The sequence below is a fragment of the Apodemus sylvaticus genome, chromosome 5 (assembly GCF_947179515.1).
Source record: "Apodemus sylvaticus chromosome 5, mApoSyl1.1, whole genome shotgun sequence".
Classification (NCBI taxonomy): Eukaryota; Metazoa; Chordata; class Mammalia; order Rodentia; family Muridae; genus Apodemus; species Apodemus sylvaticus.
The window spans coordinates 56,350,310-56,371,715 of NC_067476.1; the positions used below are offsets into that span (position 1 = coordinate 56,350,310).

Sequence of the window (21,406 nt, forward strand, 5' to 3'; positions counted from 1 at the left end):
GGACAGAAATTCCCTCTTCTTTTAGTGGTCATTTCCTGCAGAGTAGGGAAATCCCCCCTCTTCCTAATTCTGGGATGATGAAGATAGTGAGATTTAAAAAAAAAAAAGACTAGGAGGATGAATAAGGGAATAACTTCCATTTACCCTGATCTGTGTCTGCGCCTAGATCACCGCCATCTCTCCGCCCACACCTGCACCGAGGGTGTGCATCGCTGGCTGGCCTCTCTGCCCAGGGAAAGAGCTTCATCTGCTCACTGTAGCACCGGGCAGAGGGTGGACGATCGTGGCTTTTCGTTTCTTACATTGTAAGTTCCTTCTCGGCTGAGATTCAGGGCTGTTTGTATGTAAGGGGCAGTGGGCCAATACTTCACGGTTCTCTTACATTTCTAAAGTGCAGTTTCTGTTTTACAGGAGCATAAACTTTCATAGGTTAGACTCTTCCTAGGGGGCAGCGTACCAATCTTTTAAATGTTAGGAAGGCATGTTAATTTAATTCTCAGTCAGAAGAATGCGAATTGATCCATTCTTATCTCCATGTACTAAACTTCACTCCAAGTGGATTAAGGACCTCCATGTAAAACCAGACACACTGAAACTAATAGAAAAGAAACTGGGTAAGACCCTTGAGGACATGGGCACAGGGGAAAAGTTCCTGAACAGAACACCAGTAGCTTACGTCTAAGATCAAAAATTGACAAATGGGACCTCATAAAATTACAAAGTTTCTGTAAGGCAAAGGACACTGTTAAAAGGACAAAACGGCAACTATCAAATTGGGAAAGGATATTCACCAACCCTACATCTGATAGAGGGCTAATATCCAATATATACAAAGAACTCAAGAAGTTAGGCCCCAGGGAACCAAATAACTCTATTAAAAATGGGGTACAGATCTAAAAAAAGAATTTTCACCTGAAGAAATTTGGATGGCCGAGAGGCACCTTAAGAAGTGCTCAACATCATTAGTCATTAGGGAAATGCAAATCAAAACAATCCTGAGATTTCACCTTATACCAGTCAGAATGGCTAAGGTCAAAAACTCAGGAGACAGCAGGTGTTGGCGAGGATGTGGAGAAAGAGAAACACTCCTCCACTGCTGGTGGGGCTGTAAGATGGTATGACCACTTTGGAAATCAGTCTTGCGGTTCCTCAGAAAACTGGACATGACACTTCCGGAGGACCCTGCTATACCTCTCCTGGGCATATACCCAAAGGATTCCCTGGCATGTGATAAGGACACATGCTCCATTATGTTCATAGCAGCCTTGTTTATAATAGCCAGAAGCTGGAAAGAACCCAGATGTCCCTCAAGGGAGGAATGGATACAGAAAATGTGGTATATTTACACAATGGAATACTACTCAGCAATTAGAAACAATGAATTCACAAAATTTTTAGGCAAATGGTTTGATCTGGAAAATAGCATCCTAAGTGAGGTAACCCAATCAGAAAAGAATACACATGGAATACAATCTCTGATAAGTGGATATTAATTAGCCCAGAAGCTCTGAATACCCAAGGCACAGATCGCATAACAAATGACTCCCATAAAGAAGTATGGAGAGGGTCCTGATCCTGGAAAGGATTGATCTAGCATTGGAGGGGAATATAAGGACAGAGAAAAAGGAGGGAGGTGATTGGAGAATGGATGGAGAGAAGGTTTATGGGACATATGGGGAGGAGGGATCTGGGAAAGGGGAAATCACTTGGAATGTAAACAAAGAATATAGAAAATAAAAATATTTAAAAAAATTCTCAGTCAGAGACCATTAAAAATAAGTTTTCTAATAAAAGGACACACTAGATTTGTTTTGAACTAAAATTTAAAATTTATAGAGAAAAATAATTAGACCTAGAAAACATCGAAGACTATTGGAGAAGGTGGACTGGATGTTAAAATCTATTATAAAGTGTTACCAGTTAAAATAATATAGTTCATGTAGAGAGTTCAAGGCCAGCCAAGGCTATATAGTGAGACCCTATCCAAAATCAAACCAAACCAAACCAAACCAAACCAAACCAAACCAAACCAAACCAAACCAAACCAAACCAAATCATGAAAACCAGAAAACTCCAAAAAAAATATCTATTAATATATGTACAGCATATACAAAGTGAAAAGACAATCTAGGAAGGTGTAATATCCAGTGAGTTCCTACTCGTTAGGAAGGAGGGCAGAACAGGAGAAGAATTTTACAGAAACCAACAGCCCTTGACTAAGTAAATCTAAAACCACACCATAAATATGGTATGAAAACTACCATATTACATATGGTATACTACCATGAGATACATTTTACATACATGATACTGACCAGAGGTAGAGACACCCGACAACACCTCTTTCATACACGATACTGACAAGAATTAAAGACACCTGATAACACTCCCTTTGTCAAGCAGGATACGATGATTTGACACTTCAGGCCTTACTGATGGGAATATAAAATAGTTCAAACTCCACAGAGCAAACATTGCCAATAGTTATCAAAGTGCAAACTATCTACCTCAAAGTCCAGTGACCCCCCACTTCTGGCTATTCATCTATCAGCAGAGTGTGAGAACGGTGTCTCTGTAAGCAGAATTGTATCCTGTTTACAACAGCAAACTTTTGGAAACATCAGTGTCCACTAATAATTAGCTATTGGTTGAGTACCTTAATTTTTATCTTAAAAATCTGATCGTATGCAGCCATCAAAGCTCTGACTACAAGTCAGAAAGAAGCTCAGAAATCTATTACATTCAAAGGAGGACACATCCCCACCTTCGCCTGAGCACAGAGCAGCAAACAGGGGCTGTGTGTTGAAATCCGTGTCAGACACTGTATTCATTCTTTATATAGACTTGTTCACCACACCCTAGTTAACAGTCATTGATCTCAGAGAGAGGGAAACTGAGGCAGGTAGACAGGGGGGAAGGGAAGAATCATTTCCTTGATTGGTTTTGTTTTTCCAACATTTTAAATCGTGTAAAGTAGGCACGTGTTAACTATTCAATAATAAAATATTTAAAACCCTACCATGGATCTGGGGATATAGCTCAGTGGCAGAGTTCTTACCCAGCATGCATAAGGCTTTGTGTTTAATCCCCAGCAATAAAATATAAATAAATAAATAAATAAACAAACACACACACACACACACATACACACACACACACTAGGACTATTTTTGGCTATGTGAGAACTGTTAAATAAGTCAATAGTTAAAAAGGCTTCCCAGTCTGAGACTAGAAAAGACAAATGCTTATTTCATGAAGATCAAATTAAGTTAGTGTTTTCCCACTCTCCTTCAAAGATGGTTGTAATGCCCGTGCGTGCGCTGCGATGGCGCTGCGATGGCGCTCACCTCTGTGGCTCACCTGCCCACATCGGAAATGAGGGCTGACCACCTCATTGCGCCTCAACATTTCCTCTGAAAAGCGATCAATGTCCCCTGCCTGACCATTAAATAGATTTTGAAAAACTCTTCAATCCCTATCAGTCCCCAATCCTTATTTAGCTCCTCAGATCTGCCCTGGGCTGGCCTCGGTGATCCTGCAGACCATCCATCATCATCCCTGGTCCTTTTCTGATGCAATGTAGCTTGCTCTTTGTCTTGCTTAAGAACTGAACGGCTGTTAAATTATCCATTTATCTTCCTCCGGCTTTTCTATCCCGTGTCCTGGGCCCTCTCTCGGGGCTGTCTTTTCTACCTTGTTTGCTGACTCCTCATTCTTGGAGGCATCTCAGATCACCACCCTGCCCTTCAAAACAAACTCTGGTCCAGTCAGCTTTCTGCTTGTTAGGAATCTGATTCACTCGTCATCCCTGACCTCCACACCCGACTCTTTATGGACAGAGTCTGTCCCTGCAGCCTAAGCTAACTTCAAAGTCCTGTCCTTCTTTCTCGGCCTTTCAACTGCTGGGACTTCAAGCCAGTGCCAAGATGCCCAGCTCAGGACTTCCATCTTAGTGCTATCTCTTGGGAATACCTTTGAAAACTTTGAGATATGCTTCAAACTTTATACATAGATGGGAGAACACTGGGACAAGCCCTAAGCTGATAAGCAAAATACTGGGTTCTAAACTTAGTTTCTCCCAATAGTGACCTCTTGGGTTAGGTTTCCCTGGCCTCTAGAGGATCTGCACACATGCTTCTAGACAGTTCAGTAGAAGCCGTGGCTGCTTCTGTGTAGGCGACTTCACTTGCGCACACGTGGCCTCAAGCATCAGTGATGTGTAATGGTTAAGGAGTCTGAGATCCAAGGACAGGAAAAATCTAAGCTTTGCCAATTGCTGAGTCTCCGTGGGTTCATCTTGGAAACCCTAGCTTCACCTGGAGGAGAACTTGCGCGCTCTAACTTGAGACTGAATCCTATAGAGTGAAGTAACTCATGAAAAGCCATCCCGAGCGCAGAGTAGGTGCTCAGGAAATTTTGTTGAAGACCCACTTCACCCTGTGAGCTAGGCAGTTTGGCCATTGCCTGAGTTTCCAGCAGAGACAATGACATTTGGGAGTGCTGTTCGTGGCAGCAACAAGGATGGCCGAGTAGGAAGGTTTTGCTGGATACGACATACGCTGTAGCAGTGGAGGCTGCTCTCTGTCAGTCTGTGAACTTGATGAGTACGAAGCCAGTGGGGGTGAAGCTGGCTGGGAGGTCAGGCTTGGAAAAGGATATGGAGAAACCAGCGCTGCTGCCTCCCTTAGACTGTCTCGGGACGGTTTCCTTTGTATTGGTTCTTCCTCTGTATGTCTCTCTTCCTTGGCTTCTCTTTCCCCATCTAAAAAATGTCAGTTGATTCAAATCCCCTGTAGCACCAAGACCTAAGCTGATGGCACGGCCAGGCAAGCCCTTGGAGAATAAGTCTCCTGTCTCTGTGATGTTACACTCGACCTCCCAGCTCACTGCTCCCTGAGATTTCAGGAGCTGTTGGTCCAGACACTGAATAGCCCTTAACTCTCAGGAGATTCTGAGCAGCCAGAGAACCTTCCCTTTCATGTCATCCAGGAAATGAAAGCAGAAATGCCAAAGTCCCCATCGTCATGCAAGTCGCTCAGCGACAGAGGAGCATGGTAACCTGCGCTTCCTGTTTCTGTCACACTCTGCACTCGCACAACTGAGCAGGTCCCAGGGAGCCAGATAAGAGCAAATGCGGAGCATCTCCTAAGGGCATGTGGAAGGGCCAGCGTCCCAGTTAGTGTATGTGACTACTGTAGGGCGACACAGATCATTAGGATGTGCTACTAAGGGAAGCCACGGAGAACCCAGAGGCTACAATGTGTCCACCTCTCAGGGAAAAAGAAAGATTTATTTTGCTTGCTGTCTGAGCAGATTCAAAAGCCAGAGTGAGACTGGACTGCCCCTCAGAGATGCCTGTTGGAGCAAGGGCATGTGGCAGAACTGTAGGTAGGTAGCATTGTAGAAATGGCAGGTGCCTGTCATGGGCAGGGCTGAGGGGTATAGATCATGTTTAGATTCTAGAAATGAGGAGGGAGGGACTGAAGGATAGCTGAGTGAGGCAGCCTCATCCACTTTAGGAAGCTCAGTAGGGTTACAGGAGGAAGTGGGGAATGGAATCCTAGTCAGGGGGACTGACTCTAGGAGAGGCTGCCGAGTGTGACAGGATCTAAGTCTAACTCATGATCAGGAAACTAAGATAGTGTAGAAAAGGGGGAAGCCCTGGTCATATTGTAACAAGCCCTGGTCATTTTGTAGCAAGTTTCTTACTCTTTTATCAGTTTAATTATTTCTTTTTAAAAGTTGTCTCTTGTTATCTGTGCTTCTGTATGTCCCCGATTCTTTTATTTCCTTTCCTGTATCTATTTTTTTGTACTAGATCTCCTCAGCTCTTCTGCCACTCTTCCCTGTACACACTTAGATAAGGTACTGAGGGAGCCAGCTATTCAAGGCTGGCTGTAAGGGGCGGAGGGAGGGAGGGAGGGGCTGGAGAGCTGTGCTGGGAGATGGGAGGGCTTGATTTTAAGGACACCCTGCAAGGTGTCATTGAGACTCCCAGTGCAAGTCTCTTCAGACCTCTCCTCTCTGGCTGTTCCGACATCCTACAGAGGCATATGACCTTCATATGCTCTATAGGTTCAAACAGGGCGATGGATGTAGGTGTCCAGCCAGTCATTCTATTGATACTTCAGCTATCTCATGGCCCGCCCCGATCCCCAGTGTTTATAATAAGATCAGGTAAAGACCTCTGCCTTTGTAGAGTGAAATGTCCACAAGCCAAGAAGGGCCAGAATTGCAAGCAACTACTAGAAGTCAGGAGAAAGGCCGGGAAAGTTCTTCCCTCACAGCTCCAGAAGGAACCAAGCAAGAATATGTCACTTTGTACTCCCCACACACTCCAACAATGGCAGCCCACCACACGAACATTAAGCTGTGTAAACTTTCAAGCCCTTACAAATGAAGAAAGCAACATTTTTTATCCTGGCAAAGATTCCACCTCTATCCTCTTCCTCCTCTATTCTTTCTCCCTCTCCTGGTCCCTTCCCCCTTTTATTTTCATCTGAACATAGTAAACAAACAGAGGGTCATGGAAAGAAAATGTAAAACAGCACTTTATGTATCCTCTCTAGAGTAGACAATCCCAAGCCTGATAAGGGCATAGAATTAAGTGGCTTTTGAGTCGTGATTTCCAGCATACTTTTTTAGAAGATTTAAATTGGCCAGCAGAGAATGAAGAGGTAGATCCTGTCTTCAGTTCTATCCTCAAAAGCTTCACTAGGGAGAAGATCATTTTTTTGCATAGATTCTAATATAGATTCATGACAGCAGTTTTTGAGCTCAAAAAACACATATGAGTAAACTAGATTAAGCACTACTGTGGGAAGAGCCATTTTTTTCTAAGTTGCACAACATAAAATAAATGAAAAGCCCTCCTATTTTACCAGCGCAGGTACGCAGGGATGGTTCCTGTATCAGCTAGAATCCCTATTCAAGGGTGGGAAAGTCTCCACAAAACAACCATCCTGACACATCAGGTGCTGAGGAGGAACTCTGAGATGCAGGCTCGAGTGTGAGATGTCTTTATTCAGAGAGTATGAGGCAGGGGTGGGGCGGGGTGGAGCCTTGTGCTAGGGATCACCTGCCATCGGCACGTCATCCTGAAGGCACACTAGCATGTGGTGTTCGTGTCACTGACTCGGGTTGGAGAAAAGTCTTCTGCGCTGAATAGACTCTGAGTTTTAATCCTGATACATTGGGTGTCTTTTTGTACATTATTAATTTCTGAAATCATGAGCACACAATATACCATACAGTTTTCTGCACTATCTGTATGCTGTGTGTTAGCCCAACTTAATTAACTTGAATATTAAAATAACTAGGAGATTGTATTTCTGGCACTGCTGTGCAAAAGAAAATTTAACATATTTCTCAGCTGAAAAAGTCCAAGTTCTGAAAACTTTATGGCTATAAACTGGGGCTTTATAGTGGAATTAAGAGCCAACTCAAGCATGATGAGAACCAAACCACCTTCTATAAAGATACCATAGGCCATATACTTTAGATTATGGGCAGGGATATAATGGTGCATATTCTGCTGAAAGGGTTTTTATGTTTTTTGATGATAACTTAAAATGACATTATAACCTTTCTTCCTACATGTCAGTGCTCATAATTATCCTGTGCTACTGTCTCCAGTCATTCATTTTCGATCTCTTTATTCATTTGTTCAGCAAACACCGAGTAGCTCTGGTGTTCGAGGTACTGGGACAGAAACCAGTCTCCTGGGGGAAAGGGACAGAAAGGCTCAGATCACCCCCTGAGTCACCCAGTGAAAGACAATGGCTAGTGCTGTGGGTGCTGAGGGACGTGGAGCTTTAGAGAGGGTCCTTTGGAGCAAACTGAGCTTGGGCGAGCAAGTGGGCGAGTGACGAGAGGGCCAAGAGAGGTGCAAGGTGGAGAGGAGGGGCTAGAAGGGAATGAGATGCCATCAACACTAAGCCAGAGTATCTTTCCCCCATGAGCTTTGGGAAGAGCCTGCCTGCCAACTCTGTGTGAGGGGACCATCTACAGAAGGACAGAGCCCATGAGACAGCATGGACAGCTTTCAAGCAAGAGGACACTTGACAGCTTTCTCCTGTGTGTGTTAGGGAAGGAGGAGAAAAAAAATTACAGGAGAAAGAAAAGCAGGTGGAGAGGAGGGAGGACTGTGTAGGAGGAGGGGGATGAGGTGGCCCACCTTGGCAGTACCTTCCTTGGTGGACACTCTATGGAAGGGGAGAGGGTCTGTCTCTGGAACCTCAAGAGAAATCCAGAAAAAGGGCAGAGTTATCTTCCAGCAAGAGGGCACCACCCAAGCAACATAGGCAAGGGGCTTAGTGGGTAGCCTTGGGCCTTGGAGAGACTGAGCAAGTGCCCAGAGAACCCGTGACTGGAATTGACCAGGGACTGGTGGGATGGGGACAGAGGGTGTAGGACACGAGGTGTATGGACTTCAGTCACTAGGGCTAGTAGGCAGAGTCTACACAGGTCTTATCACACCCGTGCCCTCCACCCCATGTGTGATCTCCTTTGTAAAGATAAGTAAGAAACGTTCCCTATCTCCTCTTTTCATCCACTGGAATAGTAAACGACAGAGAAAATATGTACAGGAGCGGATCCCTCCCCTCTCTCGGCCTCTTAGTTCTCAAAATATCTCATAGAAATGGCCCTTCTTTGCTGGCTTTGAAAGCACACACTATTTTATGCTCTGACCAGTCACTCTGCAGCTCATTAGTTCTTTTCCTAGAAAAAAAAATCAGACACGAGTCATGAACCGTGGGGCACACTGAGTTGTTTCTTTACAGACTTTCCCCAGCATCGAGAGAGGTTGTCTTTTATAACCTCTTTTCTAGTTTATTGGTCTCCGATTTGCAGTCTCCACAGTTTCAAGTATATTATACTGCATATATTTTTAAATTTATTTTATGTGTACGGGTGTGCTGGCCAGTTTTATGACAACTTCACACACAGTAGAGTCATTCAGGAAGAGGGAACCTCAGCTGAAAAAAAAAATGCCCCTACTGCATTGGTCTCAAGGCAAGACCGTGGCACATTTCCTTGATTGGTGGTGACGTGGGAGGGTCCAGATTACCTTGGGTGGTCCTGGTGCTATGAGAAGGCAGGAAGAGCAAGCCATGAGGACCACATCAAGGGCCCCCATGACCTCTGTCTCAGTTCCTGACTCCAGGTTCCTGTCCTGCTTGAGTTCCTGTCCTGGCATCCCTCAGTGATGGGCTGGGATGTGGAACTATAATCCGGAACACACCTTCTCCTCCCCGAGATGCTTTTGGTATTGGTGTGTTATCACATCAACAGAAAACCTAACTCGGACAGTGGGTGTTTTGCCTGCACGACTGAATACACCATTTGAGTGCCTGGTTCCCCTGAAGGTCAGAAGACGGTGTTTGATCCCTTAAAACCATAGTAACAGATGGTTGTGAGCCACCACATTGGTGTTGGGAATTGAACCCAGGTCCTCTGAAAGAGCAGACACTGCTCTTAACAGCTGATCCATCTCGCCATTCCTCAAATATATTTTGAAGATTTCCCCCCTCACTTTTCCTAGAGAGCACATTAATAGATGTGCCAGATGGACTGTATATTCAAGAAGATCATTATGACTAAGGTTAAAATAAATAAATACATAAATAAATTCCTAGTTCATTGTGACTTAACATCAGAAGTCCTGTCATGGTTTTGAAAGCCAAGGTTTTATATATCTTCAGATGGGCTCCAGCTCACTGTGTCGCAGAGGCTACCCTCAGGTTTCTGGTCCTCCTGTCTCCATCTCCCTACTGAAGGGATTATCATAGTTGTGCAGAGCCAGGGCTGTTTTAAAAGGTGCTGGGCATTAAATTCCAGGGTAACCCTTTTGCAGTGTCTATGAGGAAATCTATCCCCTGCACTGAAAACCAGTGTGGGATGAGCTGAAGCTCTGATAACCTTGAACAAACTGTCAATAAACAGACGTATCATACCTCTGTGCCTCACTGGCATTCTTAGGCACCCTGAGGTTCAAGTTGAGAACAGAAACAAGTGGCAAAAACTTTAGTTTGCTCCCACAAACAGCAGCTCAGAAGAGAGTACTACGGGGGTGGGGGTGGGGGGGAGTTCTGTTTATCCCTAAGGCTGCCTCCGCAGTGACTCCAAACTTTGATAGTGTCTTTTTTTTCCTTCTTCTTCCTGACTTTTTTTTTCTTCCAAAGATGTTGAGCAGCAGGCTAATGGCTCCCCAGCAGGGTGTAAAGACAGCAGAAAGCTCCAGAATCAGATGTCAATGTATTCCTCTAAGACATCCTGCTAGGGCAGAGCTAACTAACCAGGGCTTTAGACTTCTCTTGGGGAACACGCTTTAATGCTTCTCGCCTGCTTTGGGCCTCCTAGATGCTTCCTGATTAAAATGCTGTCACAGATAAATCATGGCTTCTGCCTGTTTGCTGTCCCTTTCTCTCTCCCCCCTCTTTGTTTTTTTGTTTCTTGTTTTTTTTCTCAAAAGTTTGGAACCCCAAATTTCAAAACAGAAACAATAGACAGTCCTGTCATGTCACGTCTTCTGTAGCTGTCCAGAAAGATGGGTGTGGTCCCCACTGTGCCCCCCAAGCTGGTCTACAGTAAGAGCTAAAGCAGTATTATGAGTATCTGATCTTCATTTCAAACAGGAATAGCCAGACTCTTTTCTAGGGTGTACATGGTCCGAGTGTTATTGTTTGTTGGCTTTATTTAGATACAGGTATTTAATTATATAATTAATCAACCAGTCCTATATGTTTTCACATATTTTTCTGTCAGCTACTTTAGCCCAATTATTTAATCCTTTGGTAGCTTCCTAAGGATAGGTTTTAGAGTAATACTTCCCCGAGGTTTCCCTTCTACATAGTTGCGGATTGTCCAGAGACTAACACTATCCAATAGACAGGAGTTTTGACTTTCAGCAAATGGGCATCAGAATGCACTGGTGTGGGGTCAGGCCTCTTCAGGCACCTGGGGATACCAACTCTTTCCCCTTTGCTTGGAGGAGATCTGAATTCAACAACCAGGAACACAGGCAGAAAGTGCCTGATTCATTAGGATGCTTGACCAAGAGAATCCTTTTAAAGCCACAAAGTAAAACTGAATTACTCAGTGAAACGCACCGGAGCGAAGTTGCTGCATTTAACCCATACTTAAATCTCCTGCCTGGTGAATGGTCACCTCCTCCTTCAACTCTCAGCTGTCCCAGCCCTATACAGACCATCCTCCTGCCTCCACCCATAAACCCATGTTCCATGTCCCAACCCTTTCCACCACAGTCTCTTTATGCAAGATTCTACATGATTGGTACAGGGGGAAAGTTCCTGAACAGATCACCAATAGCGTATGCTCTAAGATCAAGAATTGACAAATGGGACCTCATAAAATTACAAAGTTTCTGTAAGGCAAAGGACACCATCAAAAGGACAAATCGGCAACCAACAAATTGGGACAACAAATTAATCAACCACTCTACCACAAGGTACACCCTCAGTCCTATATGTTTTCATATATTTTTCTGTCAGCTACTTTAGCCAAATTATTTAATCCTTTGGTAGCTTCCTAAGGACAGGTTTTAGAGCAATACTTCACCAACCCTACATCAGATAGAGGGCTAATATCCAATATATATGAAGAACTCAAGAAGTTAGACTCCAGAAAACCAAATAACCCTATTAAAAATGGGGTACAGAGTTAAACAAAGAATTTTCACCCGAAGAACTTCGGATGGCAGAGAAGCATCTTAAAAAATGCTCAACTTCATTAGTCATCGGGGAAATGCAAATCAAAACAACCCTGAGATTTCACCTTACACCAGTCAGAATGGCTAAGATTAAAAATTCAGGAGACAGCAGGTGTTGGCGAGGATGTGGAGAAAGAGGAACACTCCTCCACTGCTGGTGGGGTTGCAAATTGGTACAACCACTCTGGAAATCAGTCTGGCGGTTCCTCAGAAAACTGGGCACCTCACTTCCAGAAGATCCTGCTATACCAGTCCTGGGCATATACCCAGAGGATTCCCCAGTATGTAATAAGGATACATGCTCCACTATGTTCATAACAGCCCTATTTATAATTGCCAGAAGCTGGAAAGAACCCAGGTATCCCTCAACAGAAGAGTGGATGCAAAAAATGTGGTATATATACACAATGGAGTACTATTCAGCCATTAGAAACAATGAATTCATGAAATTCTTAGGCAAATGGATGGAGCTGGAGAACATCCTACTAAGTGAGGTAACCCAGTCTCAAAAGATCAATCATGGTATGCACTCACTAATAAGTGGATATTAACCTAGAAAATGGGAATACCCAAAACATAATCCACACATCAAATGAGGTACAAGAAGAATGGAGGAGTGGCCCCTTGTTCTGGAAAGACTCAGTGTAGAGTATAGGGCAAAACCAGAACAGGGAAGTGGGAAGAGGTGGGTGGGAGAACAGGGGGAGGGAAGGGGGCTTATGGGACTTTGAGTGGGGGGCCAGAAAAGGGGAAATCATTTGAAATGTAAATAAAAATATATCGAATAAAAAAAAGAAAAAAAAAACTCTACACTAGTGTCTTGCACCCATGCCTGCAGTCTTGGAGCCCATGAGTTTGCACACTTTATGTCTTTTGAGTACTATTCTTTGCCCTTTGGCCATGCCCTGAGTGGTCATCTTAGCAGGACCAAACTGGATTCTTCCGTTTTGTATTTCAGACCATGTGATTCTGGCCTATGCGCAGCAGGGCTTTCTGCTGGCTGCGGATTCACCTTGCTTGCTGTCCCTCCTCTCAGGGCCTCACTGTTGCATATTTCTGTTCTAAACCCAAATGGCGGCCTTACTGCAGCAACCCTACCTGTCCCAAACACCGTGCCTTGGGAACCAGTGTCACATCAGTGGCTTTCCTCGTACCTGCATCAAGATTGTTGTCTCCCCAATAGCCGCAGTTCCTGCCCAGGGACTGATTCGTCCATTTCACTTTAGGAGCACCATCAGTTAGTGTGAGATAGCCCACTGAACAGTACTGTGGGGGAGCCAACATCACACAGGATAGAGTGCAACCGAGACCGTGAGAGCTTCTTTCAATGCTGGCTGTATTTTTAGTTTGATAGCTCTTTGAACAGTGGTTTCAAAGCATTATAAAAAGTTTACAACTGAAATTGTGGGAACAAAAAGAATAAGTGTGACAAACCCCCCTAAAAATCAAATTCTTCATTGCCAGTTGCACAAGAAGGTGACAGCAGTGAGCTCTGAGTATCAGCTTTATGAGCAACTTTCTCCACATTCCCCTTTAGGTGGCATTGCTCCTCCTCCTCCTCCTCCTCCTCCTCCTCCTCCTCCTCCTCCTCCTCCTCCTCTTCTTCCTTCTTCTTCCTCCTCCTCCTTCTCCTCCTCCTCCTCCTTCTTCTTTTTTTCTTCTTCCCCTTCCCTTTCCTTTTCTTCCTCTTCCTCCTCCTCCTCTTCCTCCTCCTTCAATTTATTTATTATGTGTACAGCGTTCTGCCTACAGGCATTCATGCAGAGAGTATGCATGCATGTGTGTCTGCAGGCCATAAGAGGGCACCAGATCATATTATAGATGGTTATGAGCCACCATGTGGTTGCTGGGAATTGAACTCAGGACCTCTGGAAGAGCAGGCAGAGCTTTTACCCTCTGAGTCACTTCTCCAGCACTGACATGGCTTGTGATAGAGCGAAGAAACAGGGACGGATTTTCATCAGAAGTTGAATCAGGCAGCTGGAAAGCCGCCATGCCAAAGCAGAGGTTGAAGCCAAAAAGGACGGGGAATGAGTGTGCAGGTATGTTACTTCACCCGTGTGTGTGTGTGTGTGTGTGTCCCACATCCTGCAGATGAAAACATCTAACCTCATAGATGAGAATGAACACATGAAAAAAATTGGGATGCTATGTCATGCCCTGTGGACATATTATTCCCGAATCGTCAACTTTAATCTTTTCTGTTTAATTTCAGGTAACTTCCTTTTTACCCTGAAGATTTCAAAGTGCTCTGTAGTAAGGCCATGGTAGGCTCAAAGAACATCAGCAATGACACTACAGACTCAGTATGGGAGCTGCACACAGACCCTTAGCAGCACATGGAGTTTGAGTTTTACTTCCAGTAAGAGAAACTTATTGAATAAAAGACTAACTTGTCCAGCCTACTAACACCTATGCACAGGGAACTGAGGACCACTAAACCATAACCTCATGTCGGCAACCAAAGACAACTCAGCAAAGCAGAAGCCACGTGGCTCAGCACCTGTGGGCTCTACACGGGGGCCTGCTTATTCAACACCAAGGGCCGGGGAACAGACAGGAAGAAAGAGAGTTAGGATTCTCTATACTAAAGTACATCATTCTTATCCAATCTTTCATTATTAGATGAGAGAATATTATAGTCATTTGTAACCATAACAATTGATTTCAGATTATTTTAAAACTGTATCTGACTGGTTTTATGATATTGGGCATTTAATGGATTATACCAAACAAGTGAATTTACTTTTATCATTTGTGGTTATTAAAGTTTCATTTCTGTCTCGAAGACACTATTCTAATTTGTTTGTTTTCAGGAGACTGTGACAGGTCTCTAAAAGTACTGAAAATGAAGTGGTGGGTAAGTTTGAGACTTAATGGCTGTGAGGTCCTTAAAAAGCAATCCCATGTTCTTAATGGAGTGGCAGATAGTGAGGCACTAAAGAGACTTTGCCTACCCTGCGTGTGTGCATCTCCCTTTGAAGTTAGGAAGGCGGCTCAGACTGATTGAGCTAGGTCGGGGGTAAGGAACTCACTGGGGTTTCCAGATAAAAGCAAACGCTTAGCAGCAGAATTAAAAGCCAATGCACACCAAACTCTTAGTGCAAACGGATGCCAGCCCCGATCCAAACTCAAAAAGCAGAATGTGAACCATTCCGAGCTGACACATGTCTCCTTGCCCCGGGCAGCTTCTGCACCAGGCAGTGAAGCAAGAACTCATTAGTGGTCTCACCCAGTATTCACTGCTTGGCACAGTTATGTTTGCTTAAAGAAGGAGGCGGAGTTTGAAGATGGAAGATGCTTCCCATACAGAGCTCAGCAGTCCAGACCCTGGGGTCAGAGCGGAAATATGTGTTTGATGAAACTCTGGTGTTTCTCATGATATTAATAATATTTAAAAAGCAAAAAGATTTCCATATGAGAAGTGCAGAGTTAATCAAGGCTAAGTATGCTTCTTTCTTACTAGACTTCTCCAAGCCTTTGATACTTTAATGTATATGGTAGTTTCCTTAGTTATTGGGCCTTCAAGCTATTTTTTCAGACAATGGCTATACCTTTGTGTTTCCTGGGGCAGTATTTGAGGAATGAAGAGACAAAATATTATAATCCCTGGTTTACAGACAAGGAAGGTAAGGCCATGGAGATTAAGGTTTAGAAAGCGGTAGAGAACTGGAGAACTGATGTCTCCATTTTCTAAGCACCAGCTCTTGGGTCAGAAATTAGAAGCAACTTTACAGTTTGTAGCCTGCAAATGTCTCCAAAATCACATTTCTGAACAGACTTTACCCCAGCTCTCCTTTACCTCAGGCGGGACAGACAGACACTCACAAGGCAGTAGTACCTGATACAGAGGCGTACAGACACTCTCAATCCACTCCAGGACAGACAGACACTCACAAGGCAGTAGTACCTGATACAGAGGCATACAGATGCTCTCAATCCACTCCAGGACAGACAGACACTCACAAGGCAGTAGTACCTGATACAGAGGCATACAGATGTTGTCAATCCACTCCAGTTGCAGCCGGGGCAGTTCATCTTTCCGGTTCCGGTCAAAAATAGCCTAGAGCGAGGAGGTAGAAACCTTGCTTTTATTCACAGGAGTATTTTACAGTCACTCTGTGAGACAACAGTTCAGATTTTACCAAGGGGATATTTCACAAATCCCAGTCCTCACACATAGCTTCTTTTCCTGTATCTACGATAAGAAATAAAGTATCTTCACATCATCTTATGAGGTTTGTAAGTGAATTTATTTGAACTTTATGGCATGGAACACCTTAGGGCCAAAATCTGTCTGCAGGTACAGGTAATTGTTACTAAATCAAGTTACCAGGTTACTGAGAACTAGGCACAAGTCAAGGGGAAGGGAGACACAAAAATATTGCCACAAAAATAATGCAGTCTTTCCTTTCTGTAGAAAGAAGTCAGATTAGAAAAAATCCTTAACAGTGACTTTCTCTTCTTTTTTCTTCCTTTTTAATGAAACATAGATTCTTTTCCATTTATGATGATTGTAAGGGTGGGGTGCTATTGGTCAGTCATGTGTTTTCCAGCAAGCTTCTGTAATTAGTAGGTGACTCAGTATTTGTCCTTGAATGGATGGTGGCGGTAGGCGTCCATCCTTTCTTCGTGCTAGCCTTTAAATTTTATGACATTATAATGCTTGATATAATTTATATGCATTTCTAAAAGCCACAATGATTTATTTCTACCGGAGAAACTTCAATCAACTGGAATTAGAGGGTTAAAATATATTTCTTAAGAAAGAGCTACTTCAATTCCAGTGAGAATGTCTTTCCCTTTGTTCTTTAAGAGTGAGGCCAGAGCCGTGACATTACCTTGTGTCACTTGATCTGGAAGAGGTGCGCTGCCTGGTTATAACCTGTTTTACAGAAAAGCTAGGTGAGAGGTGGCACTCATACTATTCTGGTGCCCGTAGCAGTCACGAGGGCAGGTCCAAGCCTCACCCTTACTCCTGAGATCTTGGAAAGGCTGCATCCTTCAGACTGAAGAGCCTCAGTGGGCGTATGTGTGGTGGGCATTGCTGGCGACTAAATCTGAGGGGAAAATCTCTATAGTGGGTAGGAAGCCATTGACTCCCACGGGTCTGCTTACCCTTTTCAAAAAATGACTGGAATTCAGAGAAGACTGTGGCATGTATGAGAGAAAGTGACAACTCTTCTGAAATACATATAGCATACTTTAAATATGTCCTTTTTAAAAATCTCTGCATGTCTATACTTGCTGTGCCATTATAACAAAATACCAGAGGCCGAGTAACTATAAAGAAGAAGGTTTGCTTGCCTCATAGCTGTGGAGGCTGGAATTCCTCCAACTGTTGATGGCCTTCTTGTTGGAGGCCCCAAGAGTCATAGGACATCATATGGTACTAAGCAAGGAATACACGTTCATGTCTTCTGGTGTCTCATCCCATCCTATCCACACTAATTTGGTCACGGGCACCCTTCTAATGAACTTATCTAGTCTTAATAAGGCCATGCCTCTCCCCATCAGAGCTGGACTGAGTTCCAATGCTCTCAATACTCACACTGGGGATTAAGTTTTAGCACATGTAACCCCAGGGCTTAGACCACATCCAAACCACAAGCATTGTGATTTATTTTCTCCATATTTATTTTTCTACATGAGTTATTATTTATTTTTCTGCTTTTGGCGAGTGTTCTATAGAGATATTTAAAAAAAAAATTCCAAGGAATTCCAGTATACACACAGAACTTTATAATTATCAGCACACATAATTTCAAAATTTGTATCAATAATAGCAATGCCATTTCTTGCAAACCTCTAGCCTTATGCAAGCAGCAACTTACTTTCTGCATGCACAGATTTGCCTATTTTACTTGCACGATTCACTTAAGTGGAACCATATGTACAAGTGTACATGGTCTTAATTGTCTTTTGGGATTGGCACTGACTTCTGCTTGTCCTTCTCTTCCTCCTCCTGCTGCTCCTCCTCCTCCTCCTTTTGGAGACAATGTTTCTCTGTGTATCTCTGGCTGTCCTAGAACTTACTCTGAGGACCAGGCTGGCCTTAAACTCACAGAGATTTCCCCTGCCTCACCTCTGGCATGCTTGGATTAAAGGTATGTGCTACCAAGCATAGTTTTTAAAGGTGTATCCAGGTAGCAAGTATCAACCTACCTCATTCATTCACTTTGCTCATAATTTCATATTACATTTCAGTGTAGAGATATATGACATCTTATTTATTAATTCATCAGTTGATGGACATTTGAGTTGTTTCCACCTTTTGGCTTCTATGATTTATTTGTTGGTATGAACAATTGTGTGCAAGTTTTTTGTATGGGTGTGGATTTTATTTTCTTGTTGAATAAACCTAGAAGTGAATTCCAGGGTTAAATGTTAACTCCATTTTGAACCTTTTATATTAGATTTTACTTTTTAATTGATGTGGTGATGATGGTGGTGGTAATAATGGTGGTGGTGATGATGGTAATGATGCATGGTGTGTGTGTGTGTGTGTGTGTGTGTGCAGAAGTGAGAGGAGAGCCTTCAGGAGTTGGATCTATCCTTTGCAGTGGGATCCAGGGATTGAACTCAGGTTCAGTCTTGCACAGTCCGTACTCTTTCCAGCTCTATGTCTAACTTTCTGAGGATTCGAGGCTGGTTTTCAAAGTAGCTGCACTAACTTATATTTCTTCCCATATCTCATGAAATCTCAGCTCCTCTGAAAACATACCAGTGTTTGTACTGTTGATCTTTTAAATGATGGTCTTCTCCGTGAGTATGAGGTGGTACCTTATGGAGGTTCCAATTTGCATTTTTCGTGATGGTTAAAGATTCTTAACAATCTTTTTGTGTGCTTATTGGCTATGTGCCTGCTCAGGATTGTGCTCAAAAATGAAATACTGTTTATTCATGAGTATTTCCCAACAGCTGACGCGGTCCTAGGGTCCTGGAAGACAGGGAAGATGACGTCCCCTCATTTCTGGATACACAGCGTTGAGCTTCATGCTTGACACACGCCAGTGCTCCAGCCTGTTTTATCAGTCAGCTCACTACTACTAACACCAACCCTCTGACTGTGGTCCAGCCAGCTTAACTTGGTCTCAGAAAGTTACTGGGATGATCTCTGGACCAGACACCGTAGGGGTGATTTCTAAAAACCAAAGGATGAAGAAGTGAGTAGTGTCTGCTCTCGGTGCATTACAGACATTTCTGATGCTGGGTCCATGAGGGAAAGCCAGACTTCTCCCGAGGAGACAGCTATGTTAGGCAGCCTCCTGAGAGGAGAGAGTAGCATTTACAGCAATAGATCCACCATGAAATTAATTTCATTTATGTCTCCAGAGAAGGCCTTGGCTGAGTCTACAGATAAAGACTCCTTAGACCTGTGACGCTGTGCCTGCCAGCTCCGGACACCGGCCATTTATTGTTTTTTTTTTTTTTCCTCTCCATTTAACTAAATGACCTGCGCTGCTGCATTGTAAACCCTGCCGAGAGTGAGTGCCCCAGGAAAGGATGTTAGAGGAAAGGAAAAGCTTTTATTTTAATGTAGCTATGTAGCCTAGAGAAATTTGGATTATGGGTTTTACAAATGAACTATATGCATTCTCAACCAATGGTTTTCATTTCACAAGAGAATCTGGTATGAGCATCAGAAAGAATAAAGTGTGTTTTCAATCCCATGTAAACTAAGATGGTTGGTGCGTTTCAACCTCTGCGGTCCCCTAGACTTTTACAGGTAAGCAACTACCACCAGAGTCAGACCAAGCACGACTTCTGTCTGTGGTTTCAGTCAAGTGAAACTGTTCAAGGTGAGAAAGCGTCCCGCTGCCTTCTCTGGTGTCTGAGTTTCAGCAAGGTGGGGTGTGTGAAAATTCAAAGATCTTACTAATATCACCAAAGATTCAAGACAGGGTGACCTGAAATCCTCAAAAGGAGACATTCTTGACAATTGAAGCACACTGTGTGCCTCATTAAACCTACTGTGTGTGCTGCAAGGTTAGGCTTTAAAATACCTCACCCCCTCTCAGAGTAATCAGGGAAGGTGTTTTAGTTGCTCATTAGGATTGACCCCTCCCTCGGGTGGTGACCAGGGTTTCTTTACCTTGAAGGAAGAGATAGCAGCATCCCCAGCTTGCCATTAGCATTCTCAAATGGGGATTTCAGGAGGGAAGCCAACTTAGATAGCGTGCTAGCCACCAGAGCCTGGACCTCCGCACCTCTGTTTGCAAGCAAGCAAGCAAGCAAGCAAGCAAGCAAGCAAGCAAGCAAACAAACAAACAAACACAATAGTTTGCAATAGTTTGCTTTGGGGAGTTTAGAAGTTCGGAACTGAAAAATAAAACCCAGCCAGCTCCTTGAGGCTGGACAGTTCGATTTTCAATTTTCTGCTGTTATTCCTGTTCCAAAGTGGGCATGCGTGAACTGCCGGCACCGGCTCTGAGGTGTTCAAACTCTGCCCTGCACGCCCTCCCATGCCCACTTGTTTGTCCTGCTGTGGGTTTCCAGCTTCTTAAACAGCCCAGCAGTCTCAGACAGAAACCCAGGAACATGGCGGTTAGCATCCTGGTTTAGTTAAAGTTTCAAGCATCCAGGAATTCTCCAGCCTCCTTCTCAGCCTTCTCCCATTTCCAGCTATGGCTTGCAGTCACCTTTGAGAATTCCATTCAAAAGCATAATTAGTGATATTAAAAGGACAGGCTTACAGAGGGGGTGAGCTTGAGTTCTGACCTCTCCCGATCTCCTTGTTCAAAGAACTCGCTGGTTACAAGTTCAGCCACCTGAAACACAGAAGCATTGGAATTTATTTGTAGCATAGTACGCCGTGAGGTTGCGCAAGTTATTTCTGGCTTATGTGCATAGTCATTGTCTTAATTTGAAAAACATGTCCTTTAGCTGACACTCAAAGCATTGATTCGACGTGGGCCCCAGTTGCTATTCACTTAATTGTCTGCTTGCCCTGGCATACACGGACTGAAGGCACCGCGGCAGCTCCGTTTTACCCATAATGCAGCGGTTGCTCCACCCCCAACCACTGGCACCTGCAATTTCTCCCTTTTTACTCATGATCCACAGTCACACTAATCAGGCTGTTTTCTATTCCCTTAGCTTGTGGTTCTCAGGATCATTTGATGATAGAAATCGACAGAGCAGGTACTTCTGACGACACTGGGGTGTGCAGCTAGCAGGGGAGTTCGTCTCTGAATGAACCACCGGTGACTGGGGCGTGCTGGAAGACTTGGGAGGAAGAAAGAGTTCTAGGCAGTGAACAGCAAGGAAGCCTGGATCAGCAAACTTCTTTTTTCCTTCTATTTTGTGCTCTTACTGAAGAGGAGAATCTTCTGCCCTACGAAAGTGAGATGGCTTAATTTGGTCAGATACATGGAATCAAGATAATTTTTCTAAGTCAGGCCTGGTGTCACAGGTCCATTGTTGTAGCTACTCAGGGTTCTGAGGCAAGGTCTGCCTGGTTATAGAGTGAGTTCGAAGAAACCTACGGAATTTAGTGAGAGTGTCTCTCAGACAGTGAAAAGAGGCCTGGGGGTAAGGCTGTGGGATAGAGTGCACGGTTAGTGTGTAGGAGGCCCCAGCAGTACAAGAAAAATAAAGGCAGTTTATTTATATGTATCTGAAGAGAAGGATCATGAAATTTAAAGACAACATCAAACTTATACCCATATATAG

General features: G+C 43.9%; 1 protein-coding gene across 1 annotated transcript in view; it reads right to left on the bottom strand.

Moving 5' to 3' along the window:
- The window catches only part of Pde11a (phosphodiesterase 11A), a 373,525-nt gene that overhangs the window by 13,277 nt on the left and 338,842 nt on the right, over window positions 1-21,406 (bottom strand). The window contains exons 18-19 of the mRNA XM_052181167.1: window positions 20,428-20,502; window positions 15,711-15,794 (exon numbers count right to left, since the gene is read on the bottom strand). Of these exons, the coding sequence (XP_052037127.1) occupies window positions 15,711-15,794; window positions 20,428-20,502 (159 nt within the window). The remainder of the gene's footprint in view (window positions 1-15,710; window positions 15,795-20,427; window positions 20,503-21,406) is intronic.